Below are 22386 nucleotides of genomic sequence, written 5' to 3'. Positions count from 1 at the left end.
AGGCAAAAAAGCTCAGGGAAATCTACACTATTTCCATTTCCAGTTGGAATCTATCATTCATGCCTTATATTATCAAAACCTCACTGAGCAGTTCAGGTCTTGCAAAATCTTGCAAACTCCCACTTCATCCTCCTTGGAATTCCAACGGGACTCAATGAATTTGACCAATCATTCCTTCAGTCCTTGACATGCCCAATAACAAATATTAACATCAAAGAAGACACCAATAATGATATCCCAGCTAATTGCTCTTCTGCTTGACCCATCACCAATAAAAATTATATCCAAAACTTTAACAAAAAACATTGCAAACCATTTGCAAAGAAGAGCAGCCATCTGTCCTCGGCTCCCCACCTGAACTGGTGATGGCCACAAACCTGGTCTGCCTCTCCAGCAAGAAGACATAGTCAAAAATTGTGGAGGTTGCAGTCACACTCTGGGTTGACCTCCTTTTTCAAGATTTGTATTTCAGTGCAGCGTTTCATTTCAAGACTGAATGAGCCACATTGGGAAATCAGTTTGCATGTACTTAGTACAAGGTCAGTGTGCCATCATCATTCTTATTGCCTCTCATATGTTGCAGAATAGCATCCTAGCCCTATAATTTAGAAAGTGGGCGTACAGCTCTGGGAAAGGAAGCAGGATTTTTCAGGCTGTGCAAGTGCTCTTTGTGCCCTTTCAATTGAAAAATATTTTGGCAAGCCCTTTGGACAGTGGATGCCCTGGATCTATTTCTCAATTAAAAACTCCACAAAGAATCCCTCACAGCTCCCCACAAAGCCCAGGAAACAGAGGTTGCTTTCACTGGATCTCCTTTCTACATCTTGAATAGTCGCTTACAGAACTTAGGAGCTACTCTGCAGCTTAATAACAGCCTCCCACATACCACTGATATTCATGATCAAATTCTCTACTACTTCTCTTTCCAAGCCTTTCCACAAGTCAGCTCTGATCAGGTTCATCTTCACTGAGGCAATGTCCATTTTGCACTCTAGGACAAATTGTGAATCACTGATGGCGCTTAGGAGATCCAATGGCAACAGCTCCACTGATGGTGCCCTTCTGATGCCCTGCAAGCCTGTCTATCTTCTATGTGCAGTTGAGAATCTTATTATTTTTTTAGGGAGAAAAAAGAGACAGAAATAATAGGCAGAAGTAGAATGCAGTAGACGTTCCAAATACTGGAAGAAAACATCAGGGACAAAAGTGGTAGCAAAGTGGTGAAGAATGTGATGAAAAATCAGGCAACTAATACACTTTGATGCATTGCCTCCTGTTAGTGCCTCTTTTAGATATTATTTAACCGGGAAGTCACATTGCAGCAAAGAAACTCTTCTACATCTTGTATTGTGAACATCAGAGAACCTCCTATGGACAGCATCTTGGAAAGGGTTATTTGTAAGGTTGGTCCAGGCCATATTCCTGAAATTCAAGTTGTTTGTTGGTCAAACAAAGAAGCCCAACTTTGGCAATGTTCCTGCCAAACTGAATTCTGCAGTCCAGCCACTATTATCAATGTTTACACTCCAAGTGCCTCACGGAACACCCCTCGAGGTGAGTGTGAGCATGGAGATCCCTGTATAATCCACATAGCAATGATGTCTATCCATGAGCTGTGTGTCATGTCCAACAGTGTTCTTTTGGTAGCACATGAAACCCTCCTTCCTCCGTTGAGCATAAAAAGTCTAAGATAATCTGTTAGTAATGATTTCTGCACTGCTCTTGGCACACATCTTGGAAGAGATGTATCAGAGTGGCACAACACACCGTTTCTCAATTATTTGCTCATTCCACTAGACAGACCAAGGGTCTGATTCACAGTGAGGTAGCAAGCATATCACTCAGCACATTAAAATACTGCTTTAAGAACCAATTTGAACCTGGCTACTCCTTTCCTCAAACTAAAGAACCTATTCCTGCCTTTCCTGGTAGACATATGCTCCATACTGAAGAAAGTCAAGTTCAGGAAGGGTTTCTCAGCTGTGAAACCAATAATATCGTAGTTCATCTCACTAGAAATCAAATGGCTTCAAATGCCCATCATTTCTAACAGTTTTAAATAAGACTCTTTCCTAACTTTGCCTGGCCTTATTTTCCATGCCAGAGATTTGTTATTACAGCTACTGTAATGACTTACTCTAAACCCGCTGAGCACCCTCACGAATGACCATGTGCATGGTCACAAATGTAAAGTGGAATTCCAATTGACAGCAGACATGGTTCTCTTGGTAAAATAGTGACTCTGATTTTTTTAAGTATATCTACATGGAAATACTGAGAAATCATTTTTTCTTGTTAACTAGCTTACAAAGTCGCTGCCAGTTGCTGAACCCTAAATCTTGACTTTATTGATTATAAACATGTGTAGGCTTTGCGCTAGAAGGTGGTTAAGGGATTTGAGTAGAATTGAAAGTCATCAGTTATCTCATCAGTGATATCATCAATGATGCCATTTGAGATGTTATCAGCGATGTCATCAATGATGTTATAGAACATGTCATGAGTGATGGCATTTGTGAGGTCATAAGCAAAGCATGCAAGTTATTGTTGGTTCTTCTAACTATACCTGGTGAATTTCTGTGTTGTTTTTAGTTCAAAACTTTAATGTTGTCACTGCCCAGTGGCGGTCAGCACTAGGTAGTTATATTTAGGAGTTAGGTCTGTTTTTCCATAGACAGAGCATTTTTTTGTTTGTTATGAAATTTGACCCCATGTGATGAATCGTCAAGAAACTTTAAAAAAAAGGTTTATTGACCTCAGCTCCTTTCTGGAAAAGTTTGCAGTGATTCGTCACATGGGGGCCGAGAAAAAAGGGATGCTCCAAAACCTAAAATACGCATGCATTTTCCATAAACTTCTTTAGGCAGAACTACCGAAAAAACTACTAAATGGAATTACATCAAATTCGGCTGGAAGCTAGATTTTGGTTCATAGACTGTGCTTTTTGTGATTTGGTGTAAATCTGTTCATCAGGTTTTGAGTAATTATGGTTCAGAAATATTTGTATATCTGGATGGTTGTCTCACAGGAGTGCCAATTCAAAAACTGAGCATTCTGATTGGACAAGTGGGCTTATTTTGCCTCCAGTGGGACTGTGAGCTTTGATTGACTGCCTGCAACAACAGAAAAAATGTTGATACCAGCCATTACAGGATTTGGGGACATAGTGCCCTGTCCTAATCTTTAAAAAGATAAAGGGGACAGGGTAGGGCTTTCCCTCCCACGTAGGCCCCATTAGAGGGACCCAAAGGGACACCCCCTGGGGCCAAAATAAAAGAAATCAGAAAAATAAAGAAGTAAATAAAATTGGAGTAGCCATTTTATAATCTATCAATGCAGAGGGCCCTTCGGTAGGGGCCCCTCCCCTAGCCCATTTGGGGCCCATCACCTGGGGCACTTTATATTATTTAAAGGAAGAGGGGTGCGTGGCTCCCCTCTCTGAGCTGGATTCAGCCCAGGGACCCCATCTCCTGGGGGTCCAATGTATTTATTAACACAGACAGGGGGCTGTGAGCCTTAAAAGAGCCCACGGCACCTTAGGTATAAGTAGTTTGACTACCTATATGTTAGAGTAGTTAGAGTAGTTTCCCTGCCCACACTACCGCGGCAGAGAAAGTTGTATTTACTCCCTTCTGGTGGGAGCATTTTCAAATCTCCCACCAAATGGGAGCAAACACAAAGTCTGGTCCCAGCGGTCATGACATTTAAAAATGTAAAAATGCTTCCGCCAGCTGGGAGCAGACTTGTGCTCTGTTTTCCTGCATGTTGTCATTTGAGATGTCATCAGTGATGTCATAAGTGATGTCACAGAACATGTCATAAGCAGTGCATGGTAAGGGCGCAAGCTATCATTAGCTCTACTACTTGCCAAATGTGGTATTGTAAAGTGGTCATAAGAAATGGCTTTATTTTGCTGGCATGGCTGCAAATATTTTTTACAGATCCCTTAAAATGTTTTACTGTATTGCATCCGTGGAATATACAATGAAATAAATAAAAAGAGAAATAAATAAATAGTGAGATGAAGCAAAAGAAATATTCTCAGTCGAGGTATTTTCTACAGAATAATGATGAAAGTTTACAGAATAACTTAGGTAGGCTGTTCATAAAACCAATAGCACGCACACTCCCGGCACCAGCTAACTGTGGCATAATGCTATTATTCCCAAGAGAAATAACAGCAAATAATTGATCATCCTGGCATACTCAAACTCTACATTGATATTTATTCTTGCTGTGTGATGTGTGCAAAACACCACCCTATTTCTATAAGTTAGGTTCATCGGTACAATTTTGCTTCTTAACCATTTTATTTCATACATGGGAAGAACCCCTTGCAACATCCCAATAGCATGGTTTATCAATGCCATCAGTGCCGATTTGGTTTTCATATTTTGGTCAGTAAAAGTTACAGAAGCTCTTTTTTTGTTCAACAAAAGATAGGAGAATGGGATGAAATGCCCAAGCCATTCTTTTTTTTTGCAACATATGAAGGCATCACGGGAGAATGAGGAAAAGTAAGTAGTGGGACACGGAGGTCGAGGGAGCATTGATTACACACTGATTCCATACTGTGGCAGAATAGTTGATAACAGAGGACACAATCTTTAGCCAGACGGACTCTTTGTAACAAAAGTATATTACTTATATAATGTGTCCTCGTCTATACTCCCCACCTCACTACATTGCGGTGATATATTTGTTTTTTGAGGGCACAACATAATCAGTGCCCTGCCATGCACGCCTAGAAGGGTCGAGGGTTAAAAATAAATATGATGGAGCATTCTTATTTGACCGGTACGTACCCTTGTTAGATTCCATCAATGGCATCCATGAGTCATTGCAAGTTAGCATGTGGTGGCAGTGAATGTGACTGCACACTAAAAGACCTCCTTCTCCTCTACGCAGGGGATTCCCCTTTAAAAAAGTGCATCACTCAAGTCGCTTCCATATTTTGACACACTTTTCGTTAAAGCATTTTAACGTCTAATCCAAAGTAATTGGTTAAAGTCTGCCATTTATTAAGCACTGGCCAGCTTGAGCGATCTACGGCTCTCATCCCCCTCAGGGGCCTGGCACCTGGCAGATGAAGAACACCCGGGATTCCCCCAGCAAGCTGGGAAAGACTGTGACAATAGTGGCCACATTGGAGTCCGTCCATGCGGCCCAGAAAAACCTTCCTGTCTCCACTGTGGCACTGGTGTGTGAAATTCCCAGGGCATTCTCCCTGCCAACCTAGACCTAAGATTTTGGAACCCAGAGGAAGCACATGCCCCCTTCATATCTCAGCACCTGTAAGCTCCCGCTCACACCAGAACGTCCGCATCACTGAAAGGTGTGAGGTGAGTTCAGTCCACAGGCCCTTACCTTCACTCCACCACTCAAGAGCTTGGGACACTGCAGAAGAGCCGGAGGACGTCCCCATGGGAGTTTTTCCCTCTTTCCAACATCAGATGGCAGGCTTTAGAGGTGGCTGGAGACCATCAGACTCTGATGCCCTGTAGACTGTAATAGGCACCAAGATAAATATTGCCCTCACCACCCTCACCCCCCCTCATGCAGATCTGGTGCACATCCCTGGCTGCTTGTGCTGTCCGCTCTAGTGATACAGCATTGCAAGTGGGTCTGGGAACCCCAACAAGAATAGATACCCACCCTAGGCCCTCTTGGCTATGGGGGCCTTCAAAACCCAGAGGCGAGCCACATGGTTGCTGTAGGAAGTTGGCTCTGTATGCACTATTTCAAAGTAAGGAATAGTATGCACAGAGTCCAAGGGTTCCCCTTAGAGGTAAGATAGTGGCAAAAAGAGATAATACTAATGCTCTATTTTGTGGTAGTGTGGTCGAGCAGTAGGCTTATCAAAGGAGTAGTGTTAAGCATTTGTTGTACACGCACAAGCAATAAATGAGGAACACACACTCAGAGACAATTCCAGGCCAATAGGTTTTTGTATAGAAAAATATATTTTCTTAGTTTATTTTAAGAACCACGGGTTCAAATTTTACATGTAATACTTCAAATGAAAGGTATTGCAGGTAAGTATTTTAGGAACTTTGAATAATCACAATAGCATATATACTTTTCAAATAAATCACATATAGCTATTTTAAAACTAGACACTGCAATTTTCAACAGTTCCTGGGGGAGGTAAGTATTTGTTAGTTTTTGTAGGTAAGTAAACCACCTACGGGGTTCAAGTTTGGGTCCAAGGTAGCCCACCGTTGGGGGTTCAGAGCAACCCCAAAGTTACCACACCAGCAGTCGGGGCCGGTCAGGTGCAGAGGTCAAAGTGGTGCCCAAAACGCATAGGCTTCAATGGAGAAGGGGGTGCCCCGGTTCCAGTCTGCCAGCAGGTAAGTACCCGCGTCTTCGGAAGGCAGACCAGGGGGGTTTTGTAGGGCACCGGGGGGGGAAACAAGTTAGCACAGAAAGTACACCCTCAGCAGCTCGGGAGCAGCCGGGTGCAGTGTGCAAACACGCGTCGGGTTTCCAATAGGTTTCAATGAGAGACCAAGGGGTCTCTTCAGCGATGCAGGCAGGCAAGGGGGGGGCTCCTCGGGGTAGCCACCACCTGGGCAAGGGAGAGGGCTTCCTGGGGCTCACTCCTGCACTGGGGTTCCGATCTATGAGGTCCTGGGGGCTGCGGGTGCAGGGTCTTTACCAGGCGTCGGGATCTGGGAGTCAGGCAGTCGCGGTCAGGGGGAGCCTCGGGATTCCCTCTGCAGGCGTGACTGTGGGGGCTCAGGGGGGGCAACTCTGATTACTCACAGTCTCGGAGTCGCCGGGGAGTCCTCCCTGAAGTGTTGTTTCTCCACAAGTCGAGCCGGGGGTGTCGGGTGCAGAGTAGCAAGTCTCACGCTTCCGGCGGGAAACGCAGTTGTCTTGAAGTTGCTTCTTTGGAAACAAAGTTGCAGTCTTGGATGAACAGGGCCGCTGTCCTCGGGAGTTTCTTGGTCCTTCTAGATCAGGGCAGTCCTCTGAGGATTCAGAGGTCTCTGGTCCTGAGGAAAGCGTCGCTGGAGCAGTGTCTTTTCGAAGTGGGGAGACAGGCCGGTAGAGCTGGGGCCAAAGCAGTTGATGTCTCCGTCTTCTCTGCAGGGTTTTTCAGCTTAGCAGTCCTCTGCTTCTTAGGTTGCAGGAATCTGAGTTCCTAGGTTCAGGGGAGCCCCTAAATACAGGATTTAGGGGTGTGTTTAGGTCAGGGAGGGCAGTAGCCAATGGCTACTAGCCCTGAGGGTGGCTACACCCTCTTTGTGCCTCCTCCCAAGGGGAGGGGGGCACATTCCTATCCCTATTGGGGGGATCCTCCATCTGCAAGATGGAGGATTCCTAAAAGTTAGAGTCACTTCGGCTCAGGTTGCCTTAGGGGCTGTCCTGACTGGCCAGTGGCATCTCCTTGTTTTTCTCATTATCTCCTCCGGCCTTGCCGCCAAAAGTGGGGCCGTGGCTGGAGGGTGAGGGCAACTCCACTAGCTGGAATGCCCTGTGGTGCTGTAACAAAGGGGGTGAGCCTTTGAGGCTCACTGCCAGGTGTTACAGCTCCTTCAAGGGGGAGGTGATAAGCATCTCCACCCAGTGCAGGCTTTGTTACTAGCCACAAAGTGACAAAGGCACTCTTCCCATGTTGCCAGCAACATGTCTCGAGTGTGGCAGGCTGCTAAAACCAGTCAGCCTACACGGGTAGTTGGTTAAGGTTTCAGGGGGCACCTCTAAGGTGCCCTCTGGGGTGTATGTTACAATAAAATGTACATTGGCATCAGTGTGCATTTATTGTGCTGAGAAGTTTGATACCAAACTTCCCAGGTTTCAGTGTAGCCATTATGGTGCTGTGGAGTTCGTGTATGACAGACTCCCAGACCATATACTCTTATGGCTACCCTGCACTTACAATGTCTAAGGTTTGGCTTAGACACTGTAGGGGCACAGTGCGCATGCACTTGTGTCCTCACCTATGGTATAGTGCACCCTGCCTTAGGGCTGTAAGGCCTGCTAGAGGGGTGACTTATCTATACTGCATGGGCAGTGTGAGGTTGGCTTGGCACCCTGAGGGGAGTGCCATGTCGACTTACTCGTTTTGTCCTCACCAGCACACACAAGCTGGCAAGCAGTGTGTCTGTGCTGAGTGAGGGGTCCCCAGGGTGGCATAAGATATGCTGCAGCCCTTAGAGACCTTCCCTGGCATCAGGACCCTGGTCCCAGGGGTACCAGTTACAAGGGACTTACCTGGATGCCAGGGTGTGCCAATTGTGTAAACAAAAGTACAGGTTAGGGAAAGAACACTGGTGCTGGGGCCTGGTTAGCAGGCCTCAGCACACTTTCAAATCAAAACATAGCATCTGCAAAGGCAAAAAGTCAGGGGGTACCCATGCCAAGGAGGCATTTCCTTACAGTTGCTCACACCAGAAGCCCAAACGTCTTACATGAAATATCTCCACAGCAGCAGTTTCCTGCATACTCCGGTGTCATGGGCCATGACAAGCCAGAACCTTTGCATTCCCAAAATTAAATTTACAGCCCTGTCAGCTGGCCCCATGTTGACTCCTCTCATTCAGGACGACCTCCTCAATCCCCCAGGGCTGGGGACATTGAGACTATCCTCCAAGCCATCCAAACACCTCACTCCAACCTTGAATCTAAAATAAGGAAGTTTGGTTTTGATGTCCCCTTATTACATCGAGATCTCAGGGAGGTAGCCAACGGGGTCACTGATGCAAAGGACCGCATCTTGCAGCAGGCAGATAAGGTGCATGAGCTTTCATCAATGGTTTCCCATCTCTCAGCAACCTCAGAAACTATGGACAACTGTGTGGAGAATGTGGAAAATGGGGTAAGGCGCTGCAGCCTACACTTTTTGGAAATCCTCGAAGAGGCAAGAGGCACTGCCCAGAGACCTTCCTTGAATAATGAATCTCATCCTGGATTTCCACTGGTCAATTTTCCTCCTGCCCTGTAACCAAATGCACCAATAAAGCTCTGATACAGGCCCCCCCCCCTTAACTACCACCACCCTGGGGTACTTCCACAGCCACTAATAGCAAAGATCCTCAATTATAGGGACAGATATACAATTATGTGAGAGGCTGAATTTGATTTTAATCACAAAGTGTTATGATATTCCCGTACTACATCTGGAACATAAAACAGACAAGGAAATCTTATGACAAGATTAAGCAGAAACTCTGGGCCCTCAAAATCCAATACATGCTTCTATAGACAGTGAAGCCAAGGTGAAATATGACTCTAAATCTCCCTCTTCTTTGAACCCATGGAGGCTGCCTGGGAATGGGCAGCGGATCATCAGACAGGCCGAATGCCTCAAACAGCATAGACAATCGTGGAGTTCAATGGAAGTCTCGTTGGTGCTGGAGAATGAACTCGGGACCAAAGCGCTACTTGGACTCTGATGATGTTCACCCCAAAACCCAAACTGATTTACCACCAGCCTCTACTTCAGGGAGACCACCTTCCTCTCCTCTGGGACTGAGAAGGTCATATGAGAAAGTATCAAACTGCTTCTCTCGTCCTACTACTCTGTACAGTTTTTCTGTCAATACTGCTATATCTTATGTTATAATACTGCCATTTGGGCTCAATTTGGGAGGATCTTTTTGAAACTTACACCTTATTTATTGGCAGGGCAACAGATACTTCAGGGTGGAAGTATGGGGTGGGGCTGCTGGGGGGTGGGGAGTTGTTACAGGTAGCTCACTTGGGCACTAAGAACCTGATTTATATCCTGGCAGACGGGAATACTTCATCATAAATGTGACGGATATCCCGTCCACCTTATTATGATCCCATGATATCCTATGGAGATTGTAATAAGACATATGGGATATCCATTACGTTTATGACAGAGTATTCCGTCAGCCAAGATCTAAATCAGGCCCAGAGTTTCTATCTTGTTGTTTGTTCCATGTTTCAATGTTCAGGCACGATATGCCACCAGCACCATAATCACACCACATGATCCTACTTCAGTTGCCTCACAAACGCCATGCACTAGCTATTCACATGCTCCAAGAAACACATCTCTAAAGGGCACTTATAGGACTGTATCCATGTTTGTTCACACTGCAGATCAAACTGTTTGACAAAGCTTTCTTTTATGCTCAATAATTACAGAAATATTGGACATAGCCATATAAACATATGAATTTATCAGTATCATGTTAAAAATGAAGATCACATTTGCTTTTGAAACTCTCTTGGACAAAAAAGTTCCTTTAAAAGATATGATTTATAAACTTGGTCTTGAGATGTCCAGAAAGATGGACTTGCCTCCAGTTAATATCAACCACAACACAGATGTTACTTCAACAACATCTTTGGGAAACTGCAATAGGGAAAATAGGACTGCTTTGAACTTTCATCATAAAGTACTGAGAAAGTTTATCTCACCTTAAGTGACTGAGCTGTGTCAGGATCTGTGTCATGGTAGACTATAACATTATTTGCCATATCAAAGCTTTCACGCACTCCAAGGTGGTAGAATAGAGACGGCTGTCTGCCAACGTCGCTCATGTCTACAACTGCCACATCTAAAATTAAAGAAAGAAAATACACTTTGAGATTAAATAAACAATTTTACACCACTGGTTGAGTTATCTGTCTCATCTCAGTTGAAATAAAGCTCAATTCATCTGCTTATCTACCAGCGTCACATTCGGTAACAAGGATTCCAAGGGGCATATTTATACTCTGTTTGTGCCGGATTCGCATAATTTTTTTTTTTTATGCAAATCCATCGCAAACTCCATATTTATATTTTGGCGCTAGGAAAGTCTAGCTTCAAAATATTGGATTTAAAGTCATTTTTTGCCTGCGGAAAACTACCTTGCGTCAATGAGATGCAAGGTAGGCGTTCATTTACAATGACGCGAACCGGGCATTACCGCCGGCTACCTCCATTCCATAAATATGGCACCTGGTCCGGCGTCCAGGAATGGCGCTAGCTGGCGGTATACTTGTACACGCAAAACTGCGCGAACGCACTTTTGCATGTAAAAGTATATGTGTGGGCCATAGTGTTATCTCTGTTAGAAGGTCAGATCTGACGCAAAGTGAACATGTGTAAAGCATCAAATTAAGGTGTCCTAAAATGCAAGGCTACAAATGAATCAGGTGTAACTCAAAATGTTAAAGTTTCATAAGATAAAATGCTGTTGGCAGGGTTGACCACCCCTAAAATCCCACAATATTCACTAAGGAGCATGTGAACGTCCCCCAACTGTGCAGAGGAATGTATTTATTAAGACGTTTGCATATAGCACTCTTAGGGGCTGATTTAAGAAAAGTGGCGCTGCACCCAGTTCAGTGCTACATTTCGTGCACCCCTTAGAGCCCCCTACTGCCACCATGTGTGCGCCATATTTAAAATACGGCACACCATGGCTCAGGGTAGGGGGCAATAGCATCAGAATTCCTGATACTATTGCTGTGTGCAGGAGCAGTACCAAAATTTGGCACTACTCCTGCAGAGTACATAGCGGCCCATTGTATTTAATGGCATGCCCCCTTTTAACGCCTGCTCTGACCAGGTGTTAAAAGTGACGAAAAATAATCTCCTAGATTTCCTTGTGCCATTTTTTCAGCGCCCCCTAATCGGGGAAGCCCCCCCCCTTGCATACATTATGCCTGCCACAGGCAGAATGTGGGGCAAGGGTTTACAAGGTGGCGCAATGCATGCATTGCGCCACTTTATAAATATGGCGTGTGTAAAAAATACCACTTTATTGCCGCCTTAGCGTTACAAAAATGATGCTATGGTGGTGCTAAGGTGGGGCAAGGGCCTCTTAAATCAGGCCCTTACTTTCTTAATCCATTAATAGTCCTATAAACCAGGCTAAGTCCTGACAGAGTGAGTGTGAGAGGTAATGAGTTGTGGGAGAGGGGAATAAGTTGTGAATGTGAATGAAAGTAAAGTATGCAGACTTTTTATGCTTAAAATAGTCTATCATAAGTCCACTGGTCACACTGCCAATGAGAAGACACTACATAACCTGCATTAGTTCTACATTAAATGAAATAAGTGCTTTGTAACAATAAGTTCAAAAGCAGTATGTTTTGTTAACACTGGTTAAACGCTGTTTTTGTCTGTTTTGGAGGTTAGGTAACTGAATAAGCACAGATAAGCACTGATTTCAGAAGGTTTACACTGAGAAAATGCTACTGAAATTAACAAAAAGTAAACACAGAAAACAAGACAGTGGAGTCGTCTATATGCTCGCGCCTACTTGTCCTTTTCTTAGTGCTTCCCATTTCATATCTCTGTAACAGTGAAGAAGGGAGCCAGAGGGGCAAGGAGGCAGCGGGTCAAGCCTGAGTTCAAGGGAGCTGTATGTATGCCTTCTGTCCGAGCAGCAGTGGACCGTGTGGTTATCCTGTACAGGTTGTGAAAGTGTGGGTTTTGCTACTGCTGCTGACTTAATCTTGTGTTTAGCACCAGCAAACCAATCTGAATTAGACACAATTTAAAAACAAAGGGGCATACTTAAGAGCCCTTAGCTCCATTCCAACGCAGCATTAGCATACTTTTTTATGCTAATGTGGCGTTAGAAGGCCAAAAATGCTGCACCATATTTATAAAGTGGCATAGTGCATGCATTGCGCCACTTTGTAACCCTTTGCACTACATTATGCCTGCACCAAGCATAATGTATGCAAAGGGGTTTCCTTGCGCCATTTTCTGGCACTTTTAGGCCCATATTTATTCTTTTTTAGCACCACATTTGCGTTAGTTTTTGACGCAAAAGCGGGGAAACTTACAAAAAATGACGGAAATGTGGCCCTTACAAGTATAAATATGGGCCTTAATGCCTGCTCAGAGCAAGAATCAATCAGGTCAAATTTCAGCAACATGTAGACCGTGCTGATAGTGTTGAACTTTGTAAGACCCCACAGGTGATCCGTATGTCTGAGTCATAATGTGACTGGTGAGGTTTGCAGTCTGTCAAATTAGAAGGCGGTCCCTTAGCAAGGTTTGTAGTCTGTCAGATTGGAAGGCAGTCCCTAAGTGGGTCACTGTTGATTCGCACATTTTTGAGTTTGTATAGTATGGTGTAGTGTTTCACATTATCAAAGACTTCCTTCAGGTCCAGAAAGAGCATCATCTTTTTGTCCTTACAGTTAACCCATGATGATACTAATACCCTTCACTTGATTGAAATCAATTTGGGCTTGCTTAAGCATCACATGGGTTTAAAGGTACTGTGTGAGTTTGTTGTAGAAATTCAAGATGTTCATTTGGATAGGCTCTGCTTGAAATATGCATGTTGTTTAAGGGTTAAAATGGAGGAGCCACGGAGTTTCTGACAAAGTAGTTTTAGCAGCATATTTTTTCGAGTAAAAAGTTGGTCTGATTAGATATGTGGAACAGAGAGCAGAATAACCAGGATACTTATGTTAGGAAAAGTATGCTAGAGGACAAATCCCAAAGGCAATCCCACCATCCGATTCAAATTTACTAGGTGTGAATTTGAATACAGGCTTCAATAACCTTAGGGCTGGCTTTACAATTTGTTATGTATTGGCATCTAGCTTCACTGTAGTGGTCAGTTGATTGTGCTGATTTGAAGTGGACATGTGGTTATTTGTAATGTGGAGGTGTATGTCACTTATTTTTGTCATGAACTGTTCTGCAACTTCAGTGCATAGTTCCTGTAAAGGCCAAAGAAGCTGGTGAAAGCCTTCAGGTTATAATATTCATTTACTACTGTGGAAAGATCGTTTTGTATTTGCTATGTTTTTGCCATTCTGTTTTGACAGTGTACATTTTTGTACTGTGAATTAGCTTTCCATAAAGTCTGAGTTGGGTTGGAAGTTTTATTTTGTTTTCTTTCAGATATTTTGAGCATTCTTTTTATCAATGATTTATCCTTTTTAGTTTAATAAATCTCTCTATGGTGCATCGGGGGCTGAATTTTCAAAGATTCCCTGGTGGTGCAACAGGTGTGTGCACCTTCTTCTTGCACCCCTGGGCACTTTGACATTAAAGAAGGGCCACAATTGCTTGTGCGGCACTTCCGTAAAGATTGTGCCTGCATGACCACAAAGAGATGTTCCTTTATTTGTATGAGGCACTGCCCTATGCAAATGAAGGAACCGTTTGTCTCACAGAGGTGCCACAGTCAGTGTGCCACGGGAGGGCACCCCTTAGAATGGGGTAGGGGATATAATGAACCCAATGACATCCCTTTGCAGGTGAGTGCAGTCAGTTACTACATACACCTGTGGGGGATCTCCACTTTCCTCTAAAAGTAGTCCAGATTGCCACCTGCCCAGTGAAAGGCAAACTAGTGGTTTGTTCACATTTCATAAATGCAGTGTTCTCAGCCCAGGTGTGGGTTTGCATGTGCACTGAGAACAGGCATTCATTGTGATTTGAAGTACTGACGAGATCTGTGCCTGTGGCCCTTAATTAAACGTGCGCCGTTGTGCAGACCAGAGCAGTGTGCCCTATCTGTAATCTGGGCCCTGGCGTTCCTATTCTTGTTTTAAATTCTGTAATGAGTTTATTGAATAGAATATGATAGAGAAACTACTGCAATTAGATTTTTTTAAAGAAATTAGTGAGATGGGGGCCTTTTGGGGGTGAGATTGCCTGATAAATCTAGGGCAATGTACTTTTTATAGACTGCTATTCATTGTTTAGGAATGTTTAAGGTTCATGGTGGATTTCCTGCCAATCTGATTTATAATAGTATAACAAGTGATCAGCCCAAAGTATTTGTGATAGGACAGTGCCTTTTACAAGCTCAGGCGAGCTGAAAGCGGCACAGACTGAGTGACTCACGCAGTGGGTAGGTCCTTTGACAAACTGCTTTAGGGACAGGATTTCCAGATCGATAGCTAGAGAGTGGTGTGTGCACTCTTTGGGATGTCAAATTATGTACATTAATATCTGTGTTATAGGATGATGCTAGCTCCTGATTATATTATCCACTCAGAAGACTCTGGTTCCTGAACCCTTGTAGTAGGAACTCAGTAAGCTCAACCTGTAACCCCTGTAACTCAGCTAGCTGTCACCATATTACTAATTTGCCTTCTGGAGCAGGTGGCAGTTCAACAACTCCTGTTTTTTTAATCTTAATTCTATCCAATCTCCCAATATACTGAGTATGAGACCACGTTGTACTGAAACTGCCAATCTCGGATATTTAGGAAGACACCCTGGTGTTTGTTGATGAGGGAGCTGCATCACTGTTAGTGATGGAAGACCTATGTGCAGCATTTGACCAAGTAAGTCAAGGCACCCTTCTTAAATGCAAATGTGTTACTGTGAAAGCCTCAATGGAAAGGTTTAAATGGTTCCATTCCTTCACGACTCATATGTACAACAGGTCGAAATAAGTCCTTTATCATCTGCCATGAGGCTATCTGATTATGGTTGGGTTTTGATGTAGCAGAAATGTTAGTACTGTCCCTCATGTCACAGTGATCATCTATATGTGGCAGTTTATGCATTATGTAAAATAAAGTACTAATAGTTTCATTGTAAAGTGATGCACTGAAAAACCATGTTAGTGTGCGTTCAAGTTAGATTAATCACTGAAACCTAGATGGCATCAAGAATAAATTACATGTTCAGATAATTAATTTGGCATATTTTAGAGTCTACATTAGTAGTCTGCATTGAAACAATATTAAACTTTTAAGCGTTTTAAATTTGTATGCAAAAATAGAAAAATGCAGTTCTGCACCACACTAATGGAAATGTATTTACAAAGTTATTTCATTTTAAAGTTACTATAACATGAATGCTAATGAAGATTTATTAATGCAGATTAACTAGTTTGCATATTACAATGTGTATTATTTGAATGAATAATGCATTGTTTTCATTCAGTTGCATTAGTCTAAGTGAGGCCTGCTAGGCCCTGTATTCGTGACTGTGCAGAAAATGTCAAAGTCATCTTGCTATGTGTACGTGAAAATGCTAGCTTGGTAATAGATGTCTAATGTTTTAAACATAGAGAGTATGAGAAAACGTCCTTGAGGATGGAACATACTGGACTGTGGACTGACAAAAGATATATTTTTTCAATCTTGCATAGAAGAGTAGAGATGGACATCGTTCTTACAACACACCTGGGAAACCATTTTAATGTTTTAAGTTGTAGTTGCATGATCAGTTTCTACTGCGTGTTGCCCTTTTAACGTCAGGTGGACTGATGAACTGACAAATCATCTTGCCCTATGAACTTTAACATACTGATGCCCAGTTGGATTTTGGTCAGAAGAAGAATCCCTGAAGATCCAAGAATAATCATTTTGCCATTTATCTTGTATGCCCTTGGACTCTCAGAGGTATTGCCCTCTCTGCCCTTGCCACTATGAAATGCCTTGCTGAAACTCAAGGATTTTTCTCTAAACCAAAGAAGAAGACTCTTGACTGAGCTTCTGAGATGCTGATGCTTTCCCTCTTTACTTACCTTTTTCTATTTTAGTTAGTGATCTGTTGCCCGAGATGATCTTTTTTTCAAATTATTTTTGCCCTTCCTGTCTTTTACCCGCATGTGTTCCATCCAGCACATGTTATTTCCTTATTGGCTAATCTGTAGTGTTTTCCCTTGTCCAAACTAAGGGAATCTTGATAATTTGAATTGCCCTAATGTTTATTAAAACTGAGCAACTCTTGCTTTCTGTCCATCAAATAATTTTATGGATGTTCTGTATTGTATTTGCTGAGTGCCTCGTTCTCTTAATGTTAGTCCGCCTGAACTTATTTCATTGCCTTTGTCAACCCTTGGTGATTCTGTAAATTCAGAACTTTGTTTTGAGAATTGTCTATATGACTTTGAGTTTAAGATTGTAATAAAACCCTTTAACTTAATTCCAGACTGGAAGTTTCCTACTATGGCCACATGGGTCACACTGTGTAATGTAACTGGTTGGCATTGACAATTGTTGTTTGATTCCTCCAACCCTTTTTTGCTGGGTCCAAATATCTGTTGACCTCCTTGGGCATTGAATCCTGAGAAGGAAGAAAATCCTCCAGCAGATCCATCAGGGTTCTGCTCTTTCTCTTGCACTATTTAATATATATCTGCCACCCATTTTCAGTCTGGTCAAAGATCATCAAGTATTCATACAATCATATGCATAAGATACATGAATATGTATGACACACTGGGAGGAACCAAAACTTGGCAAGGACCTTCAAATTCAACTCGTGCTATCTAGGTTTTGACCTTCAACCTAATCAATCTGAAATTGTGTTTTTCATATTTGGCTGTACGGTAGTCCTCCCCTAACTGCCTTTGAAATTACTAACATCTTTGGTCTACACTTTACACATGCTTACAAGGTAAAAAAAACATGATGCCCCTATTTTACTCAAACCTGAAGTCAATGCATTTGTAGACAAACGTAAACCCATTCTGCTACTTACCTCTCAAAAAAGTGCCCCTCTAGGTGAGGTGGCAGTTAATGCATGGCTTCATTATTCCAAAGTCATGCTCATTGGCCTGCAAAAATGTTTTCAAAACAGCTCCAGGGAATGGTGTGGTCAGCTTCATTTATCTGATGCAGTAAAAAGGCCATGTATTAGATGCCCAAAGACCGTTACGCTGTCTACCAGTCCCTGAACTTATAGCCTCCAGGGTTTTATTTCTGGTTTCCAGATTGCAAGACGCAACAATAAGTTTGTGCTACAAGCTCCAAAATTCAATCTGAAAGTCTGGCTAGAAAATGGGATCATTCATTCTCCGTCCAAGGCCTATCTGAAAATACTACTACTACTACTACTACTAATAATAATAATAATAAAAATGATAATAATAATAATACTAATAGATGAAGGTAATTAATATTACTATTATTATTGGTAGAAGAAGCAGTATTATGTACAGCAGCAGTAATGTTATTAGTAGTAGTCCTAGTAATAGCAGTAATTGTAAAAATATTGTAATTATTATTATTATTATTTTATTGCTATTATCATTCGGATTTCAAGTAAGAAAACTGGGAGCTAGTCAAAGAAAAGAAACAACATATTTGCATAAAAAGCTATCACTTTTTCATTCCAATAATGGTATTGGCTGGAATAAATGTGGAGCTGAATACTTCACCATACTCTAAAAAACCTTTTATTTAAGCAACCAAAAGAAACACACAACACCTTATCAAATTTCATACTTAGCCTCACACAGTAAAAGTCTACGCTATAGTCTTTAGAGAACACACATGGTAGCTTTCTAGTGTAGAACCTCTGATCGAAATTCTTTATATGGCACTAGAGTTAGCATTGCCTTCGGTCTCCTTTGAGGTAGAAATTAAAATGGGTGAAATGCACTCAATGGATCCCCAAAGCCATAATAAATGTGTCTTCCTAAACTCTACTGGCACAGTTTCTCTTCTTCTCAATGGAATGTTGATTAATATATTATCAGAATATGTTGCAGGGCAATCACAGATATTGCTCTGCAGAGAATTAGCTATTTGGCACTGAAAATCCACTAGAAGGAGCTATTGATTTATTTAGGTCTCAGCTGCATGTGAATCTCTCCGAGGAGAGCTGGTGAGTCCTCATGGGGATGCAGGTCGAAGTGTTATTCTGTGTTGGCGATGTGCCTGATTCATGATCTTCAGGCTTCCTGAAAATGAATGGCCTAATTTTGAGTTGGTTATTCACCTCAAACGTATCACATATCCCCTCTGCCTTAATTCAAGTGTATTAGGATATAATGCTTGTTTAATGCGGGGGACAGGATATCTGTCATATTTGTGAAGGAGTATCCATTTGCCAAACTTTAAATCAAGCTCTAAATAATCTGAGTTTGTCATGATTGAACCAGTCGATTATCCCTTTTATACAGTATTCACGCTCCTTGTCAAAGAACAGAGAATGGAATGAGATCCAATGAAAAATTCAGGTTAACTTGTTGGTATCTTGATTAGGAATGAAAAAGTGTTACTTAGGTTGCTCTGGAAAATCCTTAACCTGGGTATAAGTCTCGACTCCCTCCCTCCCCCCATTCCAATGAGATCTGCTATGAAGATAATCAACGTCTTGATCAATCAATACAAAAAAGCTGATATCATAGAAACAGGATGAGACAGGAGCCTGATCAATGGTTATGGATTATCTGACTAAGGAATGTTCAATCCTACTTCTGCTAACTCTGATACTTAAGATCTAAGAATGTCTTCTGAAGTCAGTTATAGTTAATGTATTAGTAGAGCAAATATCTGCTAGCATTCAATTGGACTAAGATGGCCATCATTTTTCACTTAAACCTCCCACGGTGAGAGCATTGGCATGCAAAAGATGACAGTTATGAGGTTGAGGGTAGAAGGACTCGTCAACTCTCTTCAATTACTGAGCTATGCAAACAGCAATCTTTGGACTCTGAGACATGTTAAGCAGGAATCTCACAGGTTGTCCTAAAAATAGGGAGTTGTAAAGGTAAAGGCGTTTCCATGCCCTTGTAAGTGAATGTAATGTTGTTCTGCCATGCGGAAACATATTGCAACTGTCATTGGTGCAAAGCAACTGAAGATCTATTTTTTTCTGATTATTACAGTGCCCAAAACATGTCTGAAACCCAAAATATGGTATCTGTCATACTTGTAAACGATTATGATTAATAAGTATCTAACAAATACAATTTAGATACTTAAAAATGTGTGGGTCCGAGTAACAAAAATATTACTATATGTAAGAATGTCTTAATCCAATCTAAAGTATGAATTTCGCATGAATAAGAAATGCTAATTTACAATTTTAGTAAGACTATTTCAATCCTGGAAATTACTGACAGAAAATGCTTTATGACTCAGACCTGGATATTCAGGTGTAATTCACATGAACAACAAAAGTAAGACATACCTTCTCATAGGAAAAGGTTTTATGAATTCGGTCATCTACCTATTAGATAGGGTTCAGTTGCTCTTTAGGTCTGGCATTGGCCAAGACCTTTTGATTTTACTAAAATATGTATAATATACTTACACATAGTGGCTTTCATCCATTGATCTGTGGTTGTGTCATTCACATTTGTCTTCCACTCACCACATCATACAGCATAGGGCAATGGATCAGCCTCCTCAAACTGGTTAACTTCACTTTAAGTGACTGCATTTTGCTCGCTCATAAGTACCACATCTGCAAACAAGCTAGTTCTTTTCAATGCCAGTGTTTTTGTTTGTACTTTATAATTACTTTAGTGTTGCCTTTGCGTTTAGAACACTGTGTGATATAGGACGGCACCTTCGCAATGGTGGAGGAGTGTCGCCACCCTGGCTGAGCTAGGAGCTGAAAAATAAAACAGTATTGCTTTATTATTGTATCTTTCAGCAGCTGGCTCAGCCAGAAGCATGTGAAGGGTGGAGGAGGAGAGAGTGCACCTAATTGCACATGTGTTTTTGGCAGGCCGTCTTAGGCCGGCCAAACACACATGTGGACTTAGGTTTCTCCAACCCGGCTGTGATGAACAGCCGGGCTGGAGAAACTGCACAGACCACAGGGCATTGTCTGAGTAGCAGTCTAAGCCACTCAGACCAATCCTTATGCTGCTTTCATACTAGGTTTAGCATGAAAGCAGCACCAGGATTGCTCTGGAGCCTGTGTTGGTGTCCCAGTGAATCCTAAGACACCAGAAGAAGAGGGGCAAGGCGGGAGGAGGCGGCAGCGATGGGAAGAGGTAAGGTTTTTTTTATTTATTTTTTATTCCCTCTCTCTTTCCCTCCCCACCCCCGCCACCCCCCGCCCGTCCATCCCCTTGAGATTTGCAGCTGCCAAGGCTAGTGGACACTAATAATTCACATTCCATCTTTATCAGATCCCATATCCTGAAACGCTTTTGTAAAATCCTTTAGGAATGTTTTGCTTTTCTGGCTCCTGTAATTTAACAGCATACCAGGTTGTGTTGATTTGAAACTGTTCTGTATTAAATTTCCTATTTTTACTTTTTTCTTACTCTCCGTTCTAGGTTCTTTCTTTCTTGCCTTCTTTTATTCTATCTTTCCATCCTTTTTCCTAGCCTTCTTTCTTTCTTGTTTTTTCTCTCAATTATTTCTTTTTTTCTATCTTTTTCTTCTTTTCTTTCTTGATTCTTTATATCTTGCTTTCCTTTTATTTTTTTCCTTCGTTCTTATCTTCTTGCCTTCCTTTTTGTCTTTTTTCTGATCTTTCACTTGTTCTTGCCTTTTTTCTTTTCTTATATCTTTCTTACTTCTTTCTTGTCTTCTTTCCTTTTTCCTTTCTTTTTTTCTTTCTTCCTTTCTTTCTTTCTTTCTTTCTTTCTTTCTTTCTTTCTTTCTTTCTTTCTTTCTTTCTTTCTTTCTTTCTTTCTTTCTTTCTCTTCTTTCTTTTTTTCTTTCTCACAGTCAAGTGGCTAGCAGCCAATGCTAGACTAATTTACTTTTCTAAGTCCATGTTAGCCAAGACCTTTTGATTTTACCAAACCTATGTGTATGATATCATTACTTGTAGGGGTTCAGCCAGAATTCCTCCATTAACCTGTGCTTAATGTCATTCGCATTTTTCTTCCAGCAACTTCAGCATGCATTAAGGGATAGCCCACTATTTTTAGACGTAGCAAATGATTTTGTTTTTAGGTTGGCAAGGGCCCAGCATATTCCCTAACAATAACGTTTTGCAAAAACCATGAAAAAACGAAACAATAGTTGCAAGAAAACTGGCGGCCAACTCCTGGTCTCTAGGCTTTCACATACCTTTTGTACTATTCAGATTTCCTTTTTTTTTTACGTCAACAAATAATACATCCAACACTATTCTTCTTATGATATGCTGTACCACATTTGTCAATAAATTGAGAAAGCAATGGATATGTGCTTTGTTAGAATGCCCTTGAGCTTCTGGGTGAGTGAAATACAACAAAGACCACTGAAATGCAAGACATCTATTCTAAGTGGATTTGCTCGACGAGCAGCAAACAAGAGTTTTTCTTATCTGTCACTAATTAAATGGGCACTGGAGATCCAATGTAGAAACGGCCTACGGGAAATAGATGACATCAGGTACAGCTCTGATTTCTAAACAAACAGCTCTTAGAACAGCTTTAAGTGCTTCAGTAGGTCCACGGATAGTTGTCAACAGGAAGTTCTAAAATATAATTCATGGTAACATTCAAATTTCTCATTTTATGTGAAATGTTGCCTTTGCTTCTGGAAAACCTATAGCTTACAGGTAACACTTCATCAAAATGCCACAGCTGCAAAGCAAGCAAAAATCAATACTTAACAGGTAGGATGCTCTAGGTGAACTGGCTCCCACACAGCTGAAGTGATTAGTTTGTAAACAACATTACATGAATGGTAATAAATCCGCCTGTGTTATTGGCGCTTCACAAAGGGCACTGCACAGGTGTTGCTCACTGTATACCAAGAGCACATGAGATACAGCCCCTCACATTCTCCGAA

The 22386-nt window shown here is 41.9% G+C and overlaps 1 protein-coding gene across 1 annotated transcript in view; it reads right to left on the bottom strand.

The window, feature by feature from the left end:
* The window catches only part of MAP3K15 (mitogen-activated protein kinase kinase kinase 15), a 1103876-nt gene that overhangs the window by 849558 nt on the left and 231932 nt on the right, over positions 1-22386 (bottom strand). The window contains exon 2 of the mRNA XM_069204696.1: positions 10402-10541. Within this exon, the coding sequence (XP_069060797.1) occupies positions 10402-10541 (140 nt within the window). The remainder of the gene's footprint in view (positions 1-10401; positions 10542-22386) is intronic.

Source organism: Pleurodeles waltl, chromosome 8 (genome assembly GCF_031143425.1).
Source record: "Pleurodeles waltl isolate 20211129_DDA chromosome 8, aPleWal1.hap1.20221129, whole genome shotgun sequence".
Classification (NCBI taxonomy): domain Eukaryota; kingdom Metazoa; phylum Chordata; class Amphibia; order Caudata; family Salamandridae; genus Pleurodeles; species Pleurodeles waltl.
This window is presented reverse-complemented; position numbering and strand designations above follow the sequence as displayed.